The sequence below is a fragment of the Dasypus novemcinctus genome, chromosome 12, assembly GCF_030445035.2.
Source record: "Dasypus novemcinctus isolate mDasNov1 chromosome 12, mDasNov1.1.hap2, whole genome shotgun sequence".
Taxonomy (NCBI): Eukaryota; Metazoa; Chordata; class Mammalia; order Cingulata; family Dasypodidae; genus Dasypus; species Dasypus novemcinctus.
Window position 1 is genome coordinate 52,598,440 of NC_080684.1, and position 18,689 is coordinate 52,617,128.

The following is an 18,689-nucleotide window of genomic DNA, read 5'->3' on the forward strand; positions in this document are numbered from 1 at the left end:
ATTTACCCCTTAACACCAGCACAAGAGATTTGCAAAAGTACAATTTATTGTCTTTCCAGGCTAATCAAACAACATTTTGATGTAAATCTAACAATTTCCTGATCATGGGTATGAGTCTGCTGACAGCCCTCAGTCACTGCATACCAATGCTGTGCTTATGCCTATGTCTATGCTTAACCCAAAGTGCCTAGCATAGCGTGTGGCACAAAATAGAAGCTCAATAAATTCTTGTTGAATTGATAAAAGAAGCAAGAAAAAAGGGAAGGAAGACAGAGGGCCGGAAGAAAGAGAAAATGTGGGCTTGTTTTAATGACGTTTTCCAAGTTGTGGGGCCCCACACCTTCCGTTTCCATTAGCTTATGAATCTTCCATAGGGAATGTGCAGAATTTGCTTGAATGTGAAAAATCAAGATATTTCACAGAAGAGCTTTCAGAAATGATTCTGAAAGAAATAGCTCACCTTTTTTTAAGCAGAGACTTTGATGGACTGGCTTTCCTTTCTCGTTGACATCTATTTTCATCCAGCTATGGAGGTATTTCCTGTCCTTCTTGACCACTACCCTGAAGCCTTGTTTCTTGAGAAAGAGAGAGGCATCCTCCACTTCCAGGAACCCTCCCTGCTCATGGCAGGTCCATCGGGGTGCCTGGGAGCACTGGGTGAAGACAACTAAACGGGAGGGGCCCCCAGAGGAATTGGAGATGCCCAGGCACAGGGCAGATTTAACATGAAGGAGCTTTTCATCCTCAGTCCACATCCACTGCTGGTTTTGGCTGGTCCCGTTGCAGAAGCCCACGGACACTATCTTATTTTTGAAAAGGCACTGTTGTTTCTGGACATGAACAATCTGAAAGCCTTCTGGAAGATGAAAAGCTCATAAAGTACTGTATAGTAAATAATCAGGCCCATTAGAGAACAAGATGCAAACACAAGTCAACGAAATGCAAACACTAGATTTACTTCTTTGCCATCATTTCAAATGAGTATTTCCAGATTCAACACCTGTGGTTTAGGATCCCAAGGCTGATAATATAAAATGTAAGATGGTCACACTTGGTTTCCTTTCTTTTAGTGTCACATGGTTTAGGGAAGAAAACACACCCCTGCTGGAGTAAAGAAAGGAATACTGGAAAAGAAAAAAAACCATCCAAAGAATATGGTGTGACATTTTAGCCTAACAGTTAAATATGATGAAGTTATGAAAAATCCAGTTCCCTCTTTAACTAATTTACTCTTTCCATGTAACTCCTTCCCCAACTCTAAAAAAGCACGTCTTTTCCAGTCCTCAAATGCCTATTACAATGAGTAATTGTATATAAATTGGATAGTTTGAATAAAAAGAAAACAAATCCAGGAGATTTGCTTTCCCCACCCCTCCGGGCTCACCCTCCTATACAACAACAACCAATTCAAGTACTGATTATCACAATTTAAATATCTTATAATATTGGAGAGAAGCATTTCTCTATTTTGGGACAATCTCTTTATACTTTTCTCTCAAATACTAATTCACGTAGCTTTTAAAAATCAGCATTTCTCAATGTAAGAAAACTAACTACCCAACTGTTAAACATCAGTATTAAAAAGTGAGATATTCAGGCTCAAAAACATTTTAATATGCTTTTATTTAAATTGCCCAGCTCTCCCATGAAAATATTCAGCCCAATCAAATAAGGACTGGCAAATAAAACATATCCTCGCCCTCTTTCATCGTATTTCTTATATACTTTCTTGGAGACAAAAACAAACAAACAAAGAACAATAATTAAAAAAACAAATCCAAAACTATAACCTGAATGGAAAAAAGGCTCGTTAGCACTGGGAATGCCGTGGACTGTTAGACAATAACAAAAATTTCTCCTCAGGGTGCTTTACTCTCTGCTGTCAAATGCCGTTTCAGGAGCTGCCTGAGAATTCTGGAGGACATAAGGAGACCATTTATTTTCTCTTGGAGAGACATCTCACACTGTTGGCACAGTTGGCTCCTTTGAGTCCCTGTCCTTGTCTTTGGCTACACTGCCGTCGAGTCCTGGCTCCATTTCTGCCTAATTTTAGACACTTTCCAAAGGCCAGAAATTCCTCAGGGGGGACATGGGAGAAATGCCTCGGGGAAAATGAGGCAGGCACACTCACCTGAGTTCCCGAGGATCAAGCAGGTAAGAATCGCCATGTAAAATCCAGCCTCCATTTTCCACTTAACAACTGTTCCTGCTTTGCTTGGGAAAAAAAAAATTCTCCCAGATAAGAGAAGCAAAGACTAGGAAGGAAATGTGCCTTCATGGTGGGGGAAAAGTCCGTGACGAGCACTTCCTCCTATTGAATTGTTTGAGGGAGTTTTACACCAGTGTCCTTTTGTCTGTTTCCTTAGAAAGAAGGGATTATGATTACCTCTATTTAATGTAGAAAAATTCCAGCCTCCAAGAGCAGAATAAAACTCTTAAATCATCACCTACTATCCCTTTGGCACATGGCTACTTCTTAACCTCAAGAGGAAAGAAAGGAATTGTAATCTTAGATAATTAAATGTTCCTACAGCACTACATCTCTTCAGGTAATGTGATTCTACTGAATAAACACAAACCATTTCATTTATGAGGGTCTATGGCAAGTGATATGAAGCCATAAACAGGTACTCTTTGCATAACAATATGCTGGGAGTCCATGGAGGAACATCCCATAATGATGCACTTCTGGGTCATTATCACTCAAGCGATGATAGTATTACATTTTGAGATCATCATCTCCACTGGGTAGATCCAGAAACTAAAGTTAAACCTATCACATTATCTATTTCAGGCTTCCCCAAAAGATAATGGTCTCTCTCCAAATAGGAAAAAAGAAAAAAAAAATATATGCTTTAGTCAATATTTAGTATTAAGAGTAGTTTATTGGCAGTATGAAACAAAGTCAACATTGCTGCATTAAAAATTCATATTTGAGCGGAACACCTAGTGCCTGCTGAGTGTAGTTATTTTAACTTTATTTGTCTCTTGAAGATTAAAACCTTTCAGGAATTTAAGGACATACATGGCAGCATACATTTGAAGAACCTCTGGAAATGGACAAGTTCTGTCATTACCGAAGGCATCTGCCTTTTATTGGAAGAGAGATTACAGGTAGACAGCATATTCAAAATTCTCTCTTAGTAAAAGACAGACAAATTTTTAAAATCTTGGTATCTCATAGTTGCTACAAATTTGTTTTCTTTTAAAGTACAATGACTCACAATGTAGAAATATACTGGATAGAGTTCTGGAGCAGAAGCCACTTCTGTGCCCAATAATAGAGTAAATACATATATACCCACAGACAATCATTGTGCTCTGTAATTGATTGATAGGAGGTACTTTGAATATACATTTAATAGGTAATATATCAAGACACACTTCCATATAAAATAGTTACTGTTTTTTTTTTTTTTTTCTTTAAAAACAAGACTTATTTGTTAAAAACCATTATCAATCACTTGCAGATTTAGCAGCAAGATTCTGGTAACTGAGAAAGGTAATAGCACTTAAACTGGGAAGAGTTTAACAGCAGACAGTCCATTCACAAGACAGATTTTGCAAACATTAAAGCATCGAAACACACAATAATTATTTCTTCAGCAGCTCCTACAGCCGTCACCCGACAGCATGTATCAGAACATTACATACATTCAGTGTGGCAGATGATAGTCAATACAGACACAAAAAAACCTGCCTTAGCACATGTGAGAAATCTATCATACCTCCATCAGCACAGGCCCTTCAAAATATTTCGGGGGATGCTTACAAATGCATTCATATACATAAAGGGTTGGCAATCTTTAATATGTTGCTAAGTCTTCTGTAATCCATGCCACAGGCTGCTTTGGAACGTCTCTCTCCTTACATTGCAGGAAGCGCCTTTTAGAAGCCTCAGATGGGTAATTTGATTAATCACCCCAAGAGATTGATGCTCTGCTAAGTCTTCAGTGAATCACTCGACAGTTTCTGCTGAAAGTCTGCTCTCATACAGGCTGAGCGCATGATGAACAAATTCATACTGCTCACTGGTTTGGACCATTCCACCCCTGCAACGAAGAGATAATAAAATAACTTCTTTTTTTGCTACTTACTGCAATTCCAAGTAATGCAGAGACCACATTCAAGCTAGAGTGTCCTTCCAAAGACATGTAGAATGGTTCACTTCATGATTCTTTTGCTATTCTTCTTATCTGTGTCCAAAGGGCCCAACTGGGGAACTTACTACCTTAATGTACATAAAGGGTTTAAAATAATGCCTGGTACACACTAGGCAATTCCTTAATTTACTTACATATCAACTATTAATGAGGAGGCAGTGTAGCTTAATGGTTAAGTACTCAGACTTTGGAGGCAGTAAGGGGATCCTCTGACAATCCTTAGCTATGTGACATTGGGCAAGTTTCTTAAAAACCTTTGTGCCTTAGTTTACTCTTCTGTTAAAAATGAGATAATAGTAACTGCTGTGAGGGCTAAATTAATTAAATGTAACTGGGGCATTAGAATTACTTCTCAGTAGCCTTGTCATTCAACTTACGTAAAAATGGCTTATACATTTGGATTGAAAACAGTCAAAGTAGGTTAATTTTTAAAAAGTCCACTGTGAAATCTTGTTCTTCCTACAAGTAGAAAGTCTACTCTGGAATGGTTTGAGTAAGTTATATGGAAACAACCTTAGCCTTTGGGTGCAGTGTGCTAGGTATCTAAACATAATAGCAGATGGGCCCTTAAATGAGTTGGAAAAAGTGAATTGGCTCTTGATTTTTTCTTTTATCACCATTATCATCACTGGTTCCTTAGCATTTCATTTGCCATTTCATTAGCAGAAGACAGCTGTCTTTGTGAGAGATAATGATGCTTCTCATTATACTTTTATATACAAAATATCTATGCCACAGTTTCCCCTTTTATAATTGTGGTTCTTTAGCTTGGCAAAACTACCAGACACTAATTTAAATGTTATCTATTTTTCCTGCTCACTGAATAATAACATTACTGATAGTAACTATTTGAAGTCTCCTTAATGCCACAATCATACAACTAATTTTTAAATTGTGCTTTAGCCAGTTTTTCCTAGTGGCTATCAGTACCATTCAAAATGATTATTTTCAAACCATTTAAGCACTTCACCATAGCTTGAAAACAAGATATAGTACCTCACTGTAACATGTTAATGGTAATCACTAAAACTAGGCTTGTATCTGTGCTTACTAGTCAACTCCTACAAGTATAGGCTTATAAGATATTAAAGCAATTAGATTTCAGCCTTCAAAAATTAAACAGTGATTCTTCGGACAGGTTGACATGATGCCAAAAATGATGTATTTATTAAGAAATAAAGAGTGAATAAATACACAGATTACAGTGACAACATCTTATTTGCAGACACAAAAGAAATGCTTTATGAGTCTGTTTTCCTAGAGCTGTACCCTTGGTTGTACTGAAGGCCACTTAAAGTATTCCTTGGTCATAAATTGACAACAGAGATTGCCAGCTGAGAATGTGGTAGCCCTTCCTTGTCTGAGCTAGATAATGACGACTTCTGGGCACACCTAAAAATATAGCAGGTGTCCGGAAGATGCTGGCCTTGACCACGAGGCTGGGGAGACAAGGGCACAGTAAATATTAGGCGGCTCCAGGGAGCTGAGAGGTGCCTCCCTTCCTCTGGCATTTGCATAGCTCAGAGAACCATTATTTCCCTCTTTGAGGAGCAGATGGTATGTGGAACCGTCTATGTTTTCCATCTCTTGGACTCTGGTTTGTGAACTTCCTTTCATCACTTACCTTACTGTGAGGCAAGATTTTCCTAGTCTTGCACATCTGGTTAGCTCTGTTATTTACCTATCCAACCAGTTAATGGAGACAACAGTCTAGGTTTTTTTTTTTTTTTTAATGATTTTTAAAAAAAGATTTATTTATTTATTTATTTCTCTTCCCTTCCCCCCACCCCAGTTGTCTGTTCTCTGTGTCTATTTGCTGCATCTTCTTTGTCTGCTTCTGTTGTCAGTGGCATGGGAATCTGTGTTTCTTTTTTGTTGCGTCATCTTGTTGTGTCAGCTCTCCGTGTGTGTGGCACCATTCCTGGGCAGGCTGCACTTTCTTTTGTGATGGGTGGCTCTCCTTGCGCATGGGGCTCCCCTGCGTAGGGGACACACCTGCGTGGCAGGGCACTCCTTGCGCGCATCAGGACTGCGCATGGGCCAGCTCCACACGGGTCAAGGAGGCCCGGGGTTTGAACCGCGGACCTCCCATGTGGTAGACGGACGCCCTAACCACTGGGCCAAGTCTGCCTCCCAGTCTAGGTTTTAATAGCCATTTTAGCCCAAGTGGGTCATCAATGTATTTTAATACTTGGAGTATAATTACTATGACTTTCTATTAACTAAGTCAAAGGTTGTCTCAACTTGTGAGGGTGGCAAAGACTTTTTACTAGCCCATTCATTGTGGACTAGTAAAGAGTCTTGCAAGTCTGAAGGCATAAGGAAGTATGTGAAAAGTTCTGCCACTTCCCATTTAATTTGGAAACTAAAAAGTAAAGCATTGGCATTAGAGAGTTCCTCAGAAATCATTCATTCCAATCGTCAACAAAATGTAGCTTTTCCAGAAGGAAGCTGTCCACATGGCAGACGGTCAGCTAGCGTCTGCCTGAATGTGCATGTTCCTTTAGAGGCAGTCTTTCCCAAGGCTGGCAGGAAAATTTTTGACTACCTCAAAATGAATCTGTTTCTACTAACTTTCTCCTCACTGGGTCAACTGAAATAACCTAAAAAAAAAAAAGTCTCATGGCTCCTCTTGCATTCACACAATAGCTCTCTAAATGCTGGAAAACAACCATCAAAGTCCCATAATCTTTTCTTCTCTAGACTAAACATCCTGTGCTCACTCAATATTTCTATACAGCCTGATTTCCCTGTCACTCACCAATTTAGTCTCTCTGTTTTATAGGCTATTTTATCAAATATGTCCTTTTAAGAATGTTGTGGCCAGATATGATCTAGTCAGTGGGAATATTGTCTCCTTTGAGCTGTACATTATAGACCAATAAAAACCTCCCAAGTTCTCATTTGCAGGTATATTGGGTAGTTAGATCCCACAGTGCCTGCATGGTGCCAGGCATTTGGCAGGTGCTCACCAAGCGTTTTAAGATTTTGAAGGAAAGCTCAGGTTAATTAAAATGTGTATGAGATTATTTTGAAAGTGAAAAGCACAGCTCTCTCTCCCATCCTGTACTTATGTCATTGGCTTTTTAAAATTAAATGCAGGACTTTCTATTTACTCCTATTAATTTCAATTTGTTAGGTTTGAACATTGTTCTTGTTTATTAAGATCACTATTTCTGTCATTCAATATATTAGCCTTCTATTTCTTACTTCCAGCTTTGTGTCTTCCAGGTATTTAACAAGCATGTCATATCTTTTCATCTAAGTCATTTATAAAAAAAATAGAAAAAGGTAAGACCAGAGTAGTGTCTTTATTATAAGTTTTGATATCATATTATGTGCTGCCCAGTCCTTTCCAAATTGCTTCCAACAGGCTGTAGGTCCTCTGAGGGCAGACACAATACCCGTCTTTTATCTGTGACAGTGAAAAGCACACGCCAGTCCCAGGTAAATATCTATCAAGGCTACCCAAGCCATGCTCTTTTCATGTCATGTGAGAAGATAAATTTCAGACTAAAAGGAGGTAAAGGACATCCCAGGGTTAATTCCCTGGAGGGTAGTTCAAGTTTGGGAACTCATCATAATCCTTGTTGAAAATATTTAAATAATGTCCAACTGCACATATTGGCATATAAACTACTCAGTTGATCTTTGTATAACTTACAATCTAGGCTTACTCTGTAGATTTTACTTTTATGGGGAAAAGACAGTCTTTTTATAGGCTGGTCAGAGCTAGCAACAGTGCCTGTATATAAAACATACCTATGGAATGAATAGATAAATGCAGATTGATTATGAAGCTCTCAAGACAGCATTGGAATAATTCATTGCCAGGAGAGCTCTGACTTGGTTCTCAGGCACCTCTTAGGTGAGACAGGGCTCTGTGAATTTGCTGAAGTCTGCATCTGTATCACTGATATAAAGTTCCTAATGCAAGATGGTCCTGGTAGGTGAGAAACAGAGATGTTCTCTCTCTCTCTTTTTTTAAATACACATCATTCAATTCCCTTTTAAGGAGTGGACACAAAATTAAACCTGGTCCTCCAAGAGATCACAGTTTACATTAAACCAAGACTAAGATTTTAAAAGATTTCCATGGGGATCCACGGGGATCAAGATGATGCTTCATTGGAGAAGACCTGTGGGGCCAAAAATAGCTGGATTATTAGCCAGGCAGCATGCCTGAAATTATCACCATTTTCAATATTTATCAAAACGTCCTTCCTCCTTGGAAGAATCCTCTTTAGGTACAAATCTGTTCTGCCAGGAGATGTAACACATTAAGCTACAAAACTGCTGCGCAGGAGTTAGTTTGTCAAAAAAGAGAAAGGCCATATAAAAACAAGACAAGAGAACTCAGTTAGCTGTGAGAGTGGCAATAGGTCTGAAAAGGTTTGGAATGCCAAGGTGCCAGGTTCATAAGGCTGAAAGGGAAAGACTGTGGACATAAACGTCAATTGAAAGGAAATTAGAACATAATCTAGGGAAGGTATAATATGGTGATTTTGGTGGGGGATGAAGATTGTAGTTAATAGTATAAATATAAGAATTTTTTTTTTGCAAAATGCTAAAAATATGGTGATACATGGGAAAATTACAACTAATGTAACTTATAGGCAATAGTTAACAGCAATATTGTAATATTTTACAGTAACTGCAAGAAGATATTATTTCAATACTAAGGGACAACAATAGGAGTTACAAGAGAGTATAGGATTTTTCCCTTTGGAATAATGAAAATGTTCTAAAATTTCATTACAACCCTCTAAATGACAGCCACTGAATGTACACTTTGAATGGATTGTACAAAGCATGTACACGACAGATACGAGAATGTTTTCTCATGAATAATAACAAATATATAATACTAATATAGGGTATTAGTAACTGGATGGGTTACATCAAATGTAAGATATGGGCTATAGTTAGTAGTAATATTTTGACAATGCTCTTTCATAGTTTGCAACAAATATTTCACAATAATGCAAGATGGTGGTGGGGTGATGTATGCGAGAACTGTATGATGATATGCATGCATGTTTGTTTCATGAATTCACAATTTTTACTATACACTTATTGTTTACAAATGTTCATGTATGAATGGGATATTTCAATAAAATTTAAATAAATAACAAAAAAATCTTTGAGATAAAAAAAAGTAGGAGCCAAAGTACATTAAGATGTAAAAAGACAAAATACACTGTTGTCAAGACTACTTCTGTTCAGATTCCATCACCAGTATTTACTAGCTCCTTTATCTTATTAATTAACCTTTGCAATGATCAATTTCTCATCTGCAAAATGGTGAGATAATAAAATAACAGTAGTTACCTTAAAGCATTACTGTGAGAAATAAATAGGACAATCCAGTCAAAGTATTTAGCACAAAGCCAATCACTTATTAAGTACCATATATGTTAGATATAATTATTGTTCTTGTTACTTTTTGGCACTATCTGTTTGAACTGAAACTGGAGGACTCTGGGATGAGGTTGCTAAAGGCCTTGAAGGGTCAAAACCCAAACTGTCAGGATTACCTGGTAGGGCAATCCCTGATGGAAAGATCTAAATATGTTTCCAAATATTAACCAGCCTAGAAATTGGCTACAGGGGAGGCAGATGATGTGGTGGAAAGGAAGAGGGTTTGGAGTCTGACAGACTCAGGTTTGAATCCCTGCTTTTGAACCTACTAGCTATATGATCTTAGATGAGTCATTGGCTCATTTGCAGTTTGGGTTTTCACACTTATAAAACGACATTAATGACACTGACCTCTTCAGATTGTGAGGATTAAATGAGTCAGAGTATGCCAGCGTCTGACCCAAGGTGGTCCAAGGAAGTCCCAGGAGCCCAGGGTTCCCCAGGGTTGCCAGTGGGGCGCTGGCCTGGTGGAGGAGGAGGCTCTGCCTTTCTGACTAGCTCCCAGTTCCAATTTGACCAGGACAGTTCTGTTTTTTATTGTTTTTCCATATAGTTCTCTCTGAGAGTTGCTCACACAAAGTTTGAAAAACACTGGCTGGGCATATAGTGTACATCTAATAAGGATTTCAGTTTTGCAAATTTTAAATGACTTAACCCACAGCGTGCTTAGCACAGTGGTTATCATTTAGTGGTTTCTAAATAAATGCTGTGTATTCTTTTCCTTATTCAGTTGGTGGGTGCTTAGTTAGCACTATGCCTGGTTGATCACACATCTTGGTTTGCTTGGGATGATCCTGATTTGCTCCAGTTGTCCTGGTATAATTTTTAATAGGGCCACTTTTCACTCTCCAGTATCTTGGTTTGGATGATAAATTACTTGGTCACCCCAGTTATGCTCCACTCCATCCCTCCATGTTGTGGAAGAAAATCTTTCCCTTTATTGCAAAAGTGGTGGTGGCAGTGCGGCTCTGTGACTTCCTCATGGTCACAGACCACAAACACTGCGTTTAGACAGAGAAGATTCAGAGATGCTACCCTTCCAGAAATGTCAGCTATCTCCTATTACAGTAGCCTTGTCCAACTCAAAAATGACTGCAATCTCAATCTCCATGCAGGGAAGCACGTAGCTGGGTCAGCTGGGGGTGAACTCAGGTTAGAAGAGGGAAAAATATGTAGTTTTTTCCCTTTGCTCCTGGGAGGGTGTGTCGAAAAAAACTCCTCCAGATGCCCAGGAGAGAAATTTGGTTTTTAACATGTTAAAATTGTGACCTTTTGCGACTATTAACTCACACATACAGAGAGCAACAGCCTTTCCTGCTGCACCGCCCAGCCCGTATCCGGTCTAATCAGTAGACAGAAGAAATTCTGCAGCGGTGACTCACTTCTGGGCTAACAATGGAACTTACGCTCCTTTGCTTTTTATTATTTTCAAATCTGGAATTCTTTTGGTAATGTTTGGTACAGTAAATTTAGAACAAAAGGTGTGGATGTTAATGGGTCTCATGGGTAAACTCCGATAATTTGGGCATGAGTCGAATGAGGCTGTCTACTGCTGTCACTCGGCTCCAGCTGGGATGTGCCTCTGGGTTCCTCCTATGAAGGTTTCCCCCTTTCCTTTATAGAGATGTCACTTCCATGGGGGAGAACTTAAACATAAACGTCTTGACAGGTTTTGACCAGGTATTTTGAACATAGACACTTGCTCTGAAACAGACGTGCTCCGAAGGAAATGTCAGACATAAAAGCCAGCAAAGATCAAATGATACTTCAATGACTACTCTAGCATATCTTGAGTTCCATTTTTTTTTCCTGTAAATTAGCGAATTTTTTCCTGAATACTCAGGTAAACACTCAATTAACTCCCAAGCTGAGAAGAAGGAAAAGGTTGCCTGGCAACGACTTGGGAGATTCAATCGGCATAACTATTTTACAAAGAGGACCTCTTAGTATGATCTCAGGAATGTAAGTCAAGTAAACCCATACCGATTTATAGAACTCCATCTGCAAATGCCCTTAAAATAAGTAAACCAAAATGTTGGATTCTGTATCTTCAAATGAGACCTTTGAATTTCACTAATTAGGAATCTTTGTGACTGGATGGGAATGCAGAGAGATATGGATAAGTGTAAGGTAAACGTTGATAAAAATTTCACCTAAAGAGATAAATTTTAGCTTTGAAATTATTTTAACCAGACTTTGAAACAAAGAATATCTTTGTGATATATATTAGCCTAAGAAATTGATAGCACACATATTACATGTCTTAGGTTGCTATAGTGAAAAAAAAGAAAATCATCAAACTAAAATGATTAACCAAAACATTTAAACAATGATTTGACGCACACTGGAAGCATTTTTCTATCCTGTCTGGGAAGCCACAAGTAAGGCCTTTGGATGCCATTCCAAAATAAAGTCCCTATAAGGAGGCATGAAGACAACTGCAGAGTTCACCATTGACTCTCAAAAAGGAGAATCTGACAGATTGTTTCCTGTTTCTGGGGGAAAAAAAAGAAAAGAAAAAAAAAGAGAAAGGCCTTGGAACTACATATTCTTTTATATACTTCACACCCTAAATTCTGATTTCAAATTCTTCCAATGTCCAGAGGTGCCAAATGGGATTAAAAGAAGTCCCATGAGGAAAAAATTGCCTGAGGTCAGCCTATATTGGACTACATTTTTTCCTCACTGGCGAGGTCACATATTGCTCTTTAGTCATTCTTCTATAACATCTTTGTGCGTGTGAGGCATTTTCTACAGATTATTATTTTTTAAAGGGGCAGGTGCATGTCTTAGATTTAACGTGTAAATGACCTGCTGTCACTACTTTGCACTGTGAAACCCGGGTATGCACGCGTCTAAATGAAGCCTAAATGAATCTCCTCTGGCAAGAGATAAACATGGTGAAAGCTGGTTGGTTTAGCATTATATTAACTTGAATTCTCAATTAGCTAGAATAATTTAGTGATACTTAATGTCAGAATATTTAATCAAGAATTAGAAGGGATTTTTAAGCAAAAAAATGATTTCCCTGTTCATTCAGTACTAATGTTAAGGGTCATTTTTTTCCACTATAATTTTTGAGAATTGTTGACTTGTGTGTATGCATGGTAACCTTTTGTTAACAGGGAAACTTGGTTAAACAAATTATCCCTTTCCACAACCATGCTGGTCAATGGAAAGTTCATTGTGCTCCACACATTTAGATATTAGTAATAAATAATCTAAACTGAAACCACTGGAGATAAACAATTTTCTCTAGTTTATATAGTAACTAGTTCAGGGTCATTATCAATGGCAGGATTAGAATGTGAACTTCCTTTCTCTTAATCTTGTACTTAATCCATTTAAGTCTTCTAATTCAGCAAATAATAGCCCTTTGGAAACCAAACAAATCCAGAATGTCCAGGTAATGCGAGCAAAGTGTTCAGAGTTTACTCTTTTTTTCAAAAACAACAACAACAAAAGACTAAAAATGTGTTTGTTATGTGACCTTGGATAAGTCATTTATCCTCTCTAGGTCTTGAATTCTCCCCTGAAAGTGAGAGGGTTGCACAATATTTTGAAAATCATCCCTTTCCTAGTTAGTGTTCGGTAAATGTTGTAACTGTCTTTTATCGCTATTCCATTGCTCTCCACAGAAACAAAAATTCAAAGACTCAAAGAATGGATGAGCTGAAAGGACCCTTAAAGAGCCAGTGCATTACTTCCAATGACTGAATCCCAGAATGAAAAAGGCTTCTATGGAGGAGCCTTCAAATCCATTTGTGCTACATACATTATCAGCAGACCAACTAAATATTTTTATATGTATTACTATTTTTCAAATGTATGTAGGTACTGTTGTGAGTTAAAGAATACAATTAACTTAAAGCATTATGGGATTCAAAATACCACTATCAAGTCGGGGGAGGTCCATGAAATATTTTACTCTTTAAAATGAGATCATCATGTTAGACTAGGCTAGGGATCACTGATGTGCCACACCTCTGTTTTTACATGTGTAAATAGAGAGGCCTAGGGTGGACATATGGTCACGCAGGAAATTAGGGGCAGAGCCAGCCCCCAGGTTGAACATCAAGCTTCTTGACATCTAGTCCAGAGGTTTCTGCCACCCCATTTTCTAGTGGCTGGCTGCTTCCCAGTCAGTGCCCTCTCCCAACTTCATCTTTTCATTAAAAATGAACACAAGGGGAATGAAGGAATAATCCATCAATGCACTTCTAAATAGAACACCTGTTGGTGCCTTGTACTAATTTGAACTCCTACTTAGAAAAAAAGAAACCCTATTTTAGTTCAAAATATGCCCAAAAGTATTATTAAAAGGAGACTCACAGATACATGAGTCTGCAGTGAGAACTGGAGCATCTATTAATAGAAGTTGTCTTAAAGCCAATAAAAATAATGACTCGCCAGAGAATGAGGAATCCACCAACGACTTTGTAATTGTTCTAATGGAAACATCCATTCAGCATCACACACATCTCTAAACTGGACCATTTGAATTTATTGCTAAAATGGAGTATCACAAAAATCTGTGATTTGAGCACAAATTACCTGTTCTTGTCATGTTGAATAACAATGATCAGGTATTGTGCTTTTTGGTGAGGATTTTAATTGGCCCAGTGCTCAAAGTCTTGACTTGTCAGGCAAGAAACAGGCCCCATTTCAAGTATCTGAATAACTGCTTTGTCATTTTCTTTGCTCTTAGCAATGCCCTGGGATTTCTCAGAGAGGCAGATATAAGTCGTGGGGAGTAGATTATCAAAAGAAGATGTACAGTGAAGCAGACTTGGCCCAGCGGTTAGGGTGTCCACCTACCACATGGGAGGTCCGCGGTTCAAACCCTGGGCCTCCTTGACCCGTGTGCAGCTGGCCCATGAGCAGTGCTGATGCGCGCAAGGAGTGCTGTGCCATGCAGGGGTGTCCCTCTTGTAGGGGAGCCCCACGCGCAAAGAATGCGCCCCGTAAGGAGAGCCGCCCAGCGCCAAAGAAAGTACAGCCTGCCCAGGAATGGTGCCGCCCACATGGACAGATGACACAACAAGATGACGCAGCAAAAAGAAACACAGATTCCCGTGCTGCTGACAACAACAGAAGCGGACAAAGAAGATGCAGCAAATAGACACAGAGAACAGACAACCGGGGTGGGGGAAGGGGAGAGAAATAAATAAATAAATAAATCTTAAAAAAAAAAGATGTACACTGTGCAGTCTTGGAGTGCTAGTCGGTAGAGGCCATTGCTAGAAAGGGTAGGGAAGGGTGTGAAATGACTTCTGGAGCTCCTACTCTGTCAAAGAACAATAATTGTCTCTCTGATATTTTGGTTCTGGCTTTTGTATCCCTTTATTACACTCAGCTAGATGCTTCCAGTTAGCCAGCCCCAACCTTGCCTCTACTTTCAATGGTTTCTGCCCAAGCTCTAATAACTGGTACCATCGTACTTCCAGTTCTTCCCTTCACACCAAATTTCTATTTCTATTATTCTATTGACTATTCTACAACTTCTTTCCTACCATTTAGATTTCTTTGAAGAAAGTTTTGTGTGGTTCAAGAAATTAGTGAAAGAGTGCTTCAACAAAGTTCAATGGATTTCTTTGCTGGGAGACTTTTCAGATTCTTTAATATGTTAATGCTTGTTGTGAATCTCTAAGTGGGGAGGGGTTATAAGAAATGAAGTGTATAGCTTTTTCTCAAACTTGAGAAAAATTAAGAACTTACTTTTGCCTGACTACCATCTAAGAATGCCTGGCACTTAGCAGGCTCTCAATAAATAAGTGTTAAACAATGCCCTAAGGAATGTGGTTTGGAAAAGTCTGGAGGGAATCCATCTCTCTGTCCCAGGTGCCTGATACCTGTTCAGCAGTAGGTGTTTAGTAAATGTCGAATGAATGGATGATCCAGGAGCTCCAGGCTGAGCGGAGATCTGGGGTGCCTGTTCCACTGGACACAGAACACAGGATTCAGGTCTGTCTATAAGTACGATCCTATCTATAAGATCCTGTCTATAAGTACGACCCCAGGGCAGGGCTGGCTTAATGGGCTTGTGACTTTTGCGAGTCTCTTCCACTCTTGCACTTACAGGACCCTGTGCTTCAGTTAATGCTCTGCTGTAACTGTCTTGAAATTTGGAATAATTATCTTGAATAAGAGGCCCCACATTTTAATTTTGCCTTGGGCCTTGCTAGAGCTCTTCTGCTTCCACTCAATTCCTTCCCAGTGCCCAGAGATCATCTACAGTCCCTGGACTGTAGGTCCTTACTGAAGCATGCCCAGCTTCTGAAGCCCTCTGTTCAATTTCCCTTCATTGAACAATTGCCCTTCAAAATGCAAGTTCTGAATATATGCCAAATGCAGGGATTTACACTCTCTCTAGTGGTCACACTGGAAGGATGGATCATTTGGGTTAAAGTGTCAATTGCCAAGTAGCCATAGAGTACAACCTGCCCTTTCTATTCCCAGGCTAAATGAACTTTAAAAAGGAATGATTCTTTTAGCCAAAGCAGTATTTTAGATATTCACCGTACTTAAATACACTTTTGGTATTCACCACAGATAGCTATTTTTGGGTAGGGGTGAAGCAACTTCCCTATGTCCCTCAAATTGGGCTCTAAAGGCAACTGCTGACAAATGTCACTCCATCTAGTCATGAAACAGTTCTCATTCAAAATAAAAAGTGTTATAAAAATTATGGTGTCATGTTGTCATTGCATCCTCTTTAATTAAGGAACATTATCGAAGAGATATGTCTTTGTCAAGCAATTTTACAATGAACTATTCCAAGAGCCTGTTCACTTTTACCTATAAGATTCATACTTTCTGAATTAGAAATCAGAAGTCTTGGATTCCAAGGAGGTCCGTTTGTCATATCCTAAGCTACATGACCTTGGGCAGGTTACTTGATCTATTGAATTCATCTTTTCCTTATTTAAAAAAATGAGTCCAAGGAATACCTCGTTTTCTACCACTAGGTTTATTTTGGGAGTTAAATGAGTCATGTGCTTTGAAGACCATGGTGGAGAGCCCATTATTCAAAAAAACTACTCCGTTGTGGATGAGCTCATTCTGGAAGGTCTAAAGCCAGGTCCAGACCTGAAGACATGGAAGGGCAGAGAGACCAGGGTATGGGGACAATGCTCTAAGAACTAATGGAGAAAAAGGTAAGCCACAACAGCAGAAAGGTCAACTTTGAATTTGCTGAGACCAGTGTTCCCTTTACTGGCAGGAGTCAAGGACACGGTCAATGACAGCAGTCCAGTTCCAAATCAGGATTTTAAAAATGAGGTATGAGGGGGAAAGCTGGAGAATTGGAGCAGGAGGCAAGAAAGGGCATGGGAGGACAATAGGAAAGAAGGTTTTCTGTTTTGCTTCTCCTAATATCTAGAGGAGTGAAAAAATGGAAGAGACAAGAAAAGGAAAATCTATGTTGATCCTGTGAAGAAAGGAAGGCAAAGGAAAGAAGCTTTGAGGAAAGCTTTAAAGAGAGGGTCTGCTTCATAAACAATAGAAGCAGCTGCTCAGAAAGAATTTATGTAGGACGGATCCTGATTAATAAATCAAAATGATTTTGAGACATATATTGGCAGTCATTCAAATTCAAGGAGGTAGAGAGCCTATAGACTTCAGATCAGAAGAGAAGTTGGATATGTTTTAAAGAGCCTATCTGGAGTAAAAAGAGAAGCCCTCTGGGAAGACCTTGTAGAGACAAATTAGCAGGCCAAGGCTAAAGTTTCTGAGCATTTGTTTCAGGAAGGAAGGAGCAGATAGAGGAGGCATTGTGATATCGTTTTTAAAAAATACGTATTTGAGATTCTATTCAAAATTAGAGGAGAGTTTGGTGGATTTGATAAAGGAATGTGACTGGGAAGTAGAAACTAAAGTGGAGGTCATCTATGAGATGGGGTGTGGAGGTGGGAGATGGGAGGGTGAATAGGGAAATTTCAACAGTAACAAGGCAAAAAACAGGAGCAAACCAAGCCTATTTTCCAGAATGTTATTCCAAATAGGGTCAAGACAGGTGCTACTGGAGGCCAATGTGGTATGGACTCAGTTTAGATCCATGCAGGTATCTGGCATTCATGGAATTCTGGCAGTAGATAGTAAGAAAGCAGTGTTCACAGGTATGAATTAGAGTCCCTGAGGGACTTGGGGTCTCATGCAGAATTCTTGTTTACAAAGCAGAAGGGACCAAGTTCACGGCAGAAACGGCAATCAGGTTGACTGACTGTCATCTTTTACTCTTCAACTTAGGGACCCTCTTCCAGGTGAAGTTAGGTCCCAGAATCTTAAGAGATGTGACTGGATCCTATTTCTGGATAGAAAGCAAAGGGATTGCAAGAGACTAAGATGGCAATTACAAGAGGAGGAGGAGAGGCCATTGGAACTGAGCTAATGTAAAAGAAGAAAATAATTTTGGAAGCAGTTACATGTGAATTGTGGAAAGAAGGAAGTGGAGGGCAGAGAGAGGGTAAGAAACATAGGTTAAGTATTCCACTAAGTACATCACAGGTTAATCTCATCTAAATGCTACAGCAACCCTGTGAGGTATAATTTAATCTCCAGTTTACAGAAGAGCATTTAGATGACTTGCTATATATATTGATGCTAACTGGCTAAATGTGATTGAATGCTTATTATGTGCCAGGAAATTCACAGAGATTAGCTCTTCTGGTTCTTAGGACAACACTATGAGATATACACTATTATTACTTCCATTTTCCAGACGAGGAAACAGAGGCATGGAGAGGTTCAGTAGGTCATGCAGGGCCTCACAACCAGAAAAATGATAAGGAAACCCAGGCAATCTGTCTCTAGAACACAGAATCTTAACCACCATGATGAGCAGCTTCTAATAAATGCATCAAAATTACGAGAAAAAAGAGAGGGATGATACACTTACAAAGACTTAGAGGTAATTACCTAAAAGGAGACAAAGGACGGGAGGGTTAAGGAGATGCCTGAAAGAGGAAAGCGTAGGGTGTTCTGGCAGTAGAAAAGAAGGAAAACCTGATCTGTACTGGGGAATTCGAATGCTTGATTTTTAGAAATAAGAGAAATCTTACCGATAATTTTAACAATGATGAAGATGGCATATTGAACATTTATTGA

At 39.1% G+C, this 18,689-nt stretch overlaps 2 protein-coding genes across 5 annotated transcripts in view; both read right to left on the reverse strand.

Annotated features, from left to right (window-relative positions):
• The window catches only part of PTPRB (protein tyrosine phosphatase receptor type B), a 122,070-nt gene extending 119,835 nt beyond the window's left edge, over nucleotides 1–2,235 (reverse strand). Inside the window, exons 1-2 of one of the 2 annotated variants that reach the window (XM_058308423.1) lie at nucleotides 2,132–2,235; nucleotides 461–856 (exon numbers count right to left, since the gene is read on the reverse strand). In XM_058308423.1, coding sequence (XP_058164406.1) covers nucleotides 461–856; nucleotides 2,132–2,186 — 451 coding nt within the window. In that variant the 5' untranslated portion in view covers nucleotides 2,187–2,235. The remainder of the gene's footprint in view (nucleotides 1–460; nucleotides 857–2,131) is intronic. The other variant, XM_058308421.2, reaches the window with a different exon arrangement.
• Nucleotides 2,236–2,865: 630 nt separating this feature from the next.
• PTPRR (protein tyrosine phosphatase receptor type R) overlaps nucleotides 2,866–18,689 on the reverse strand; it is a 292,671-nt gene continuing 276,847 nt past the window's right edge. For 2 of the 3 annotated variants that reach the window (XM_004457451.4, XM_071218951.1), the window contains one exon: nucleotides 2,866–4,052. In XM_004457451.4, the coding sequence (XP_004457508.2) occupies nucleotides 3,959–4,052 (94 nt within the window). In that variant the 3' untranslated portion in view covers nucleotides 2,866–3,958. The remainder of the gene's footprint in view (nucleotides 4,053–18,689) is intronic. The other variant, XM_004457452.4, reaches the window with a different exon arrangement.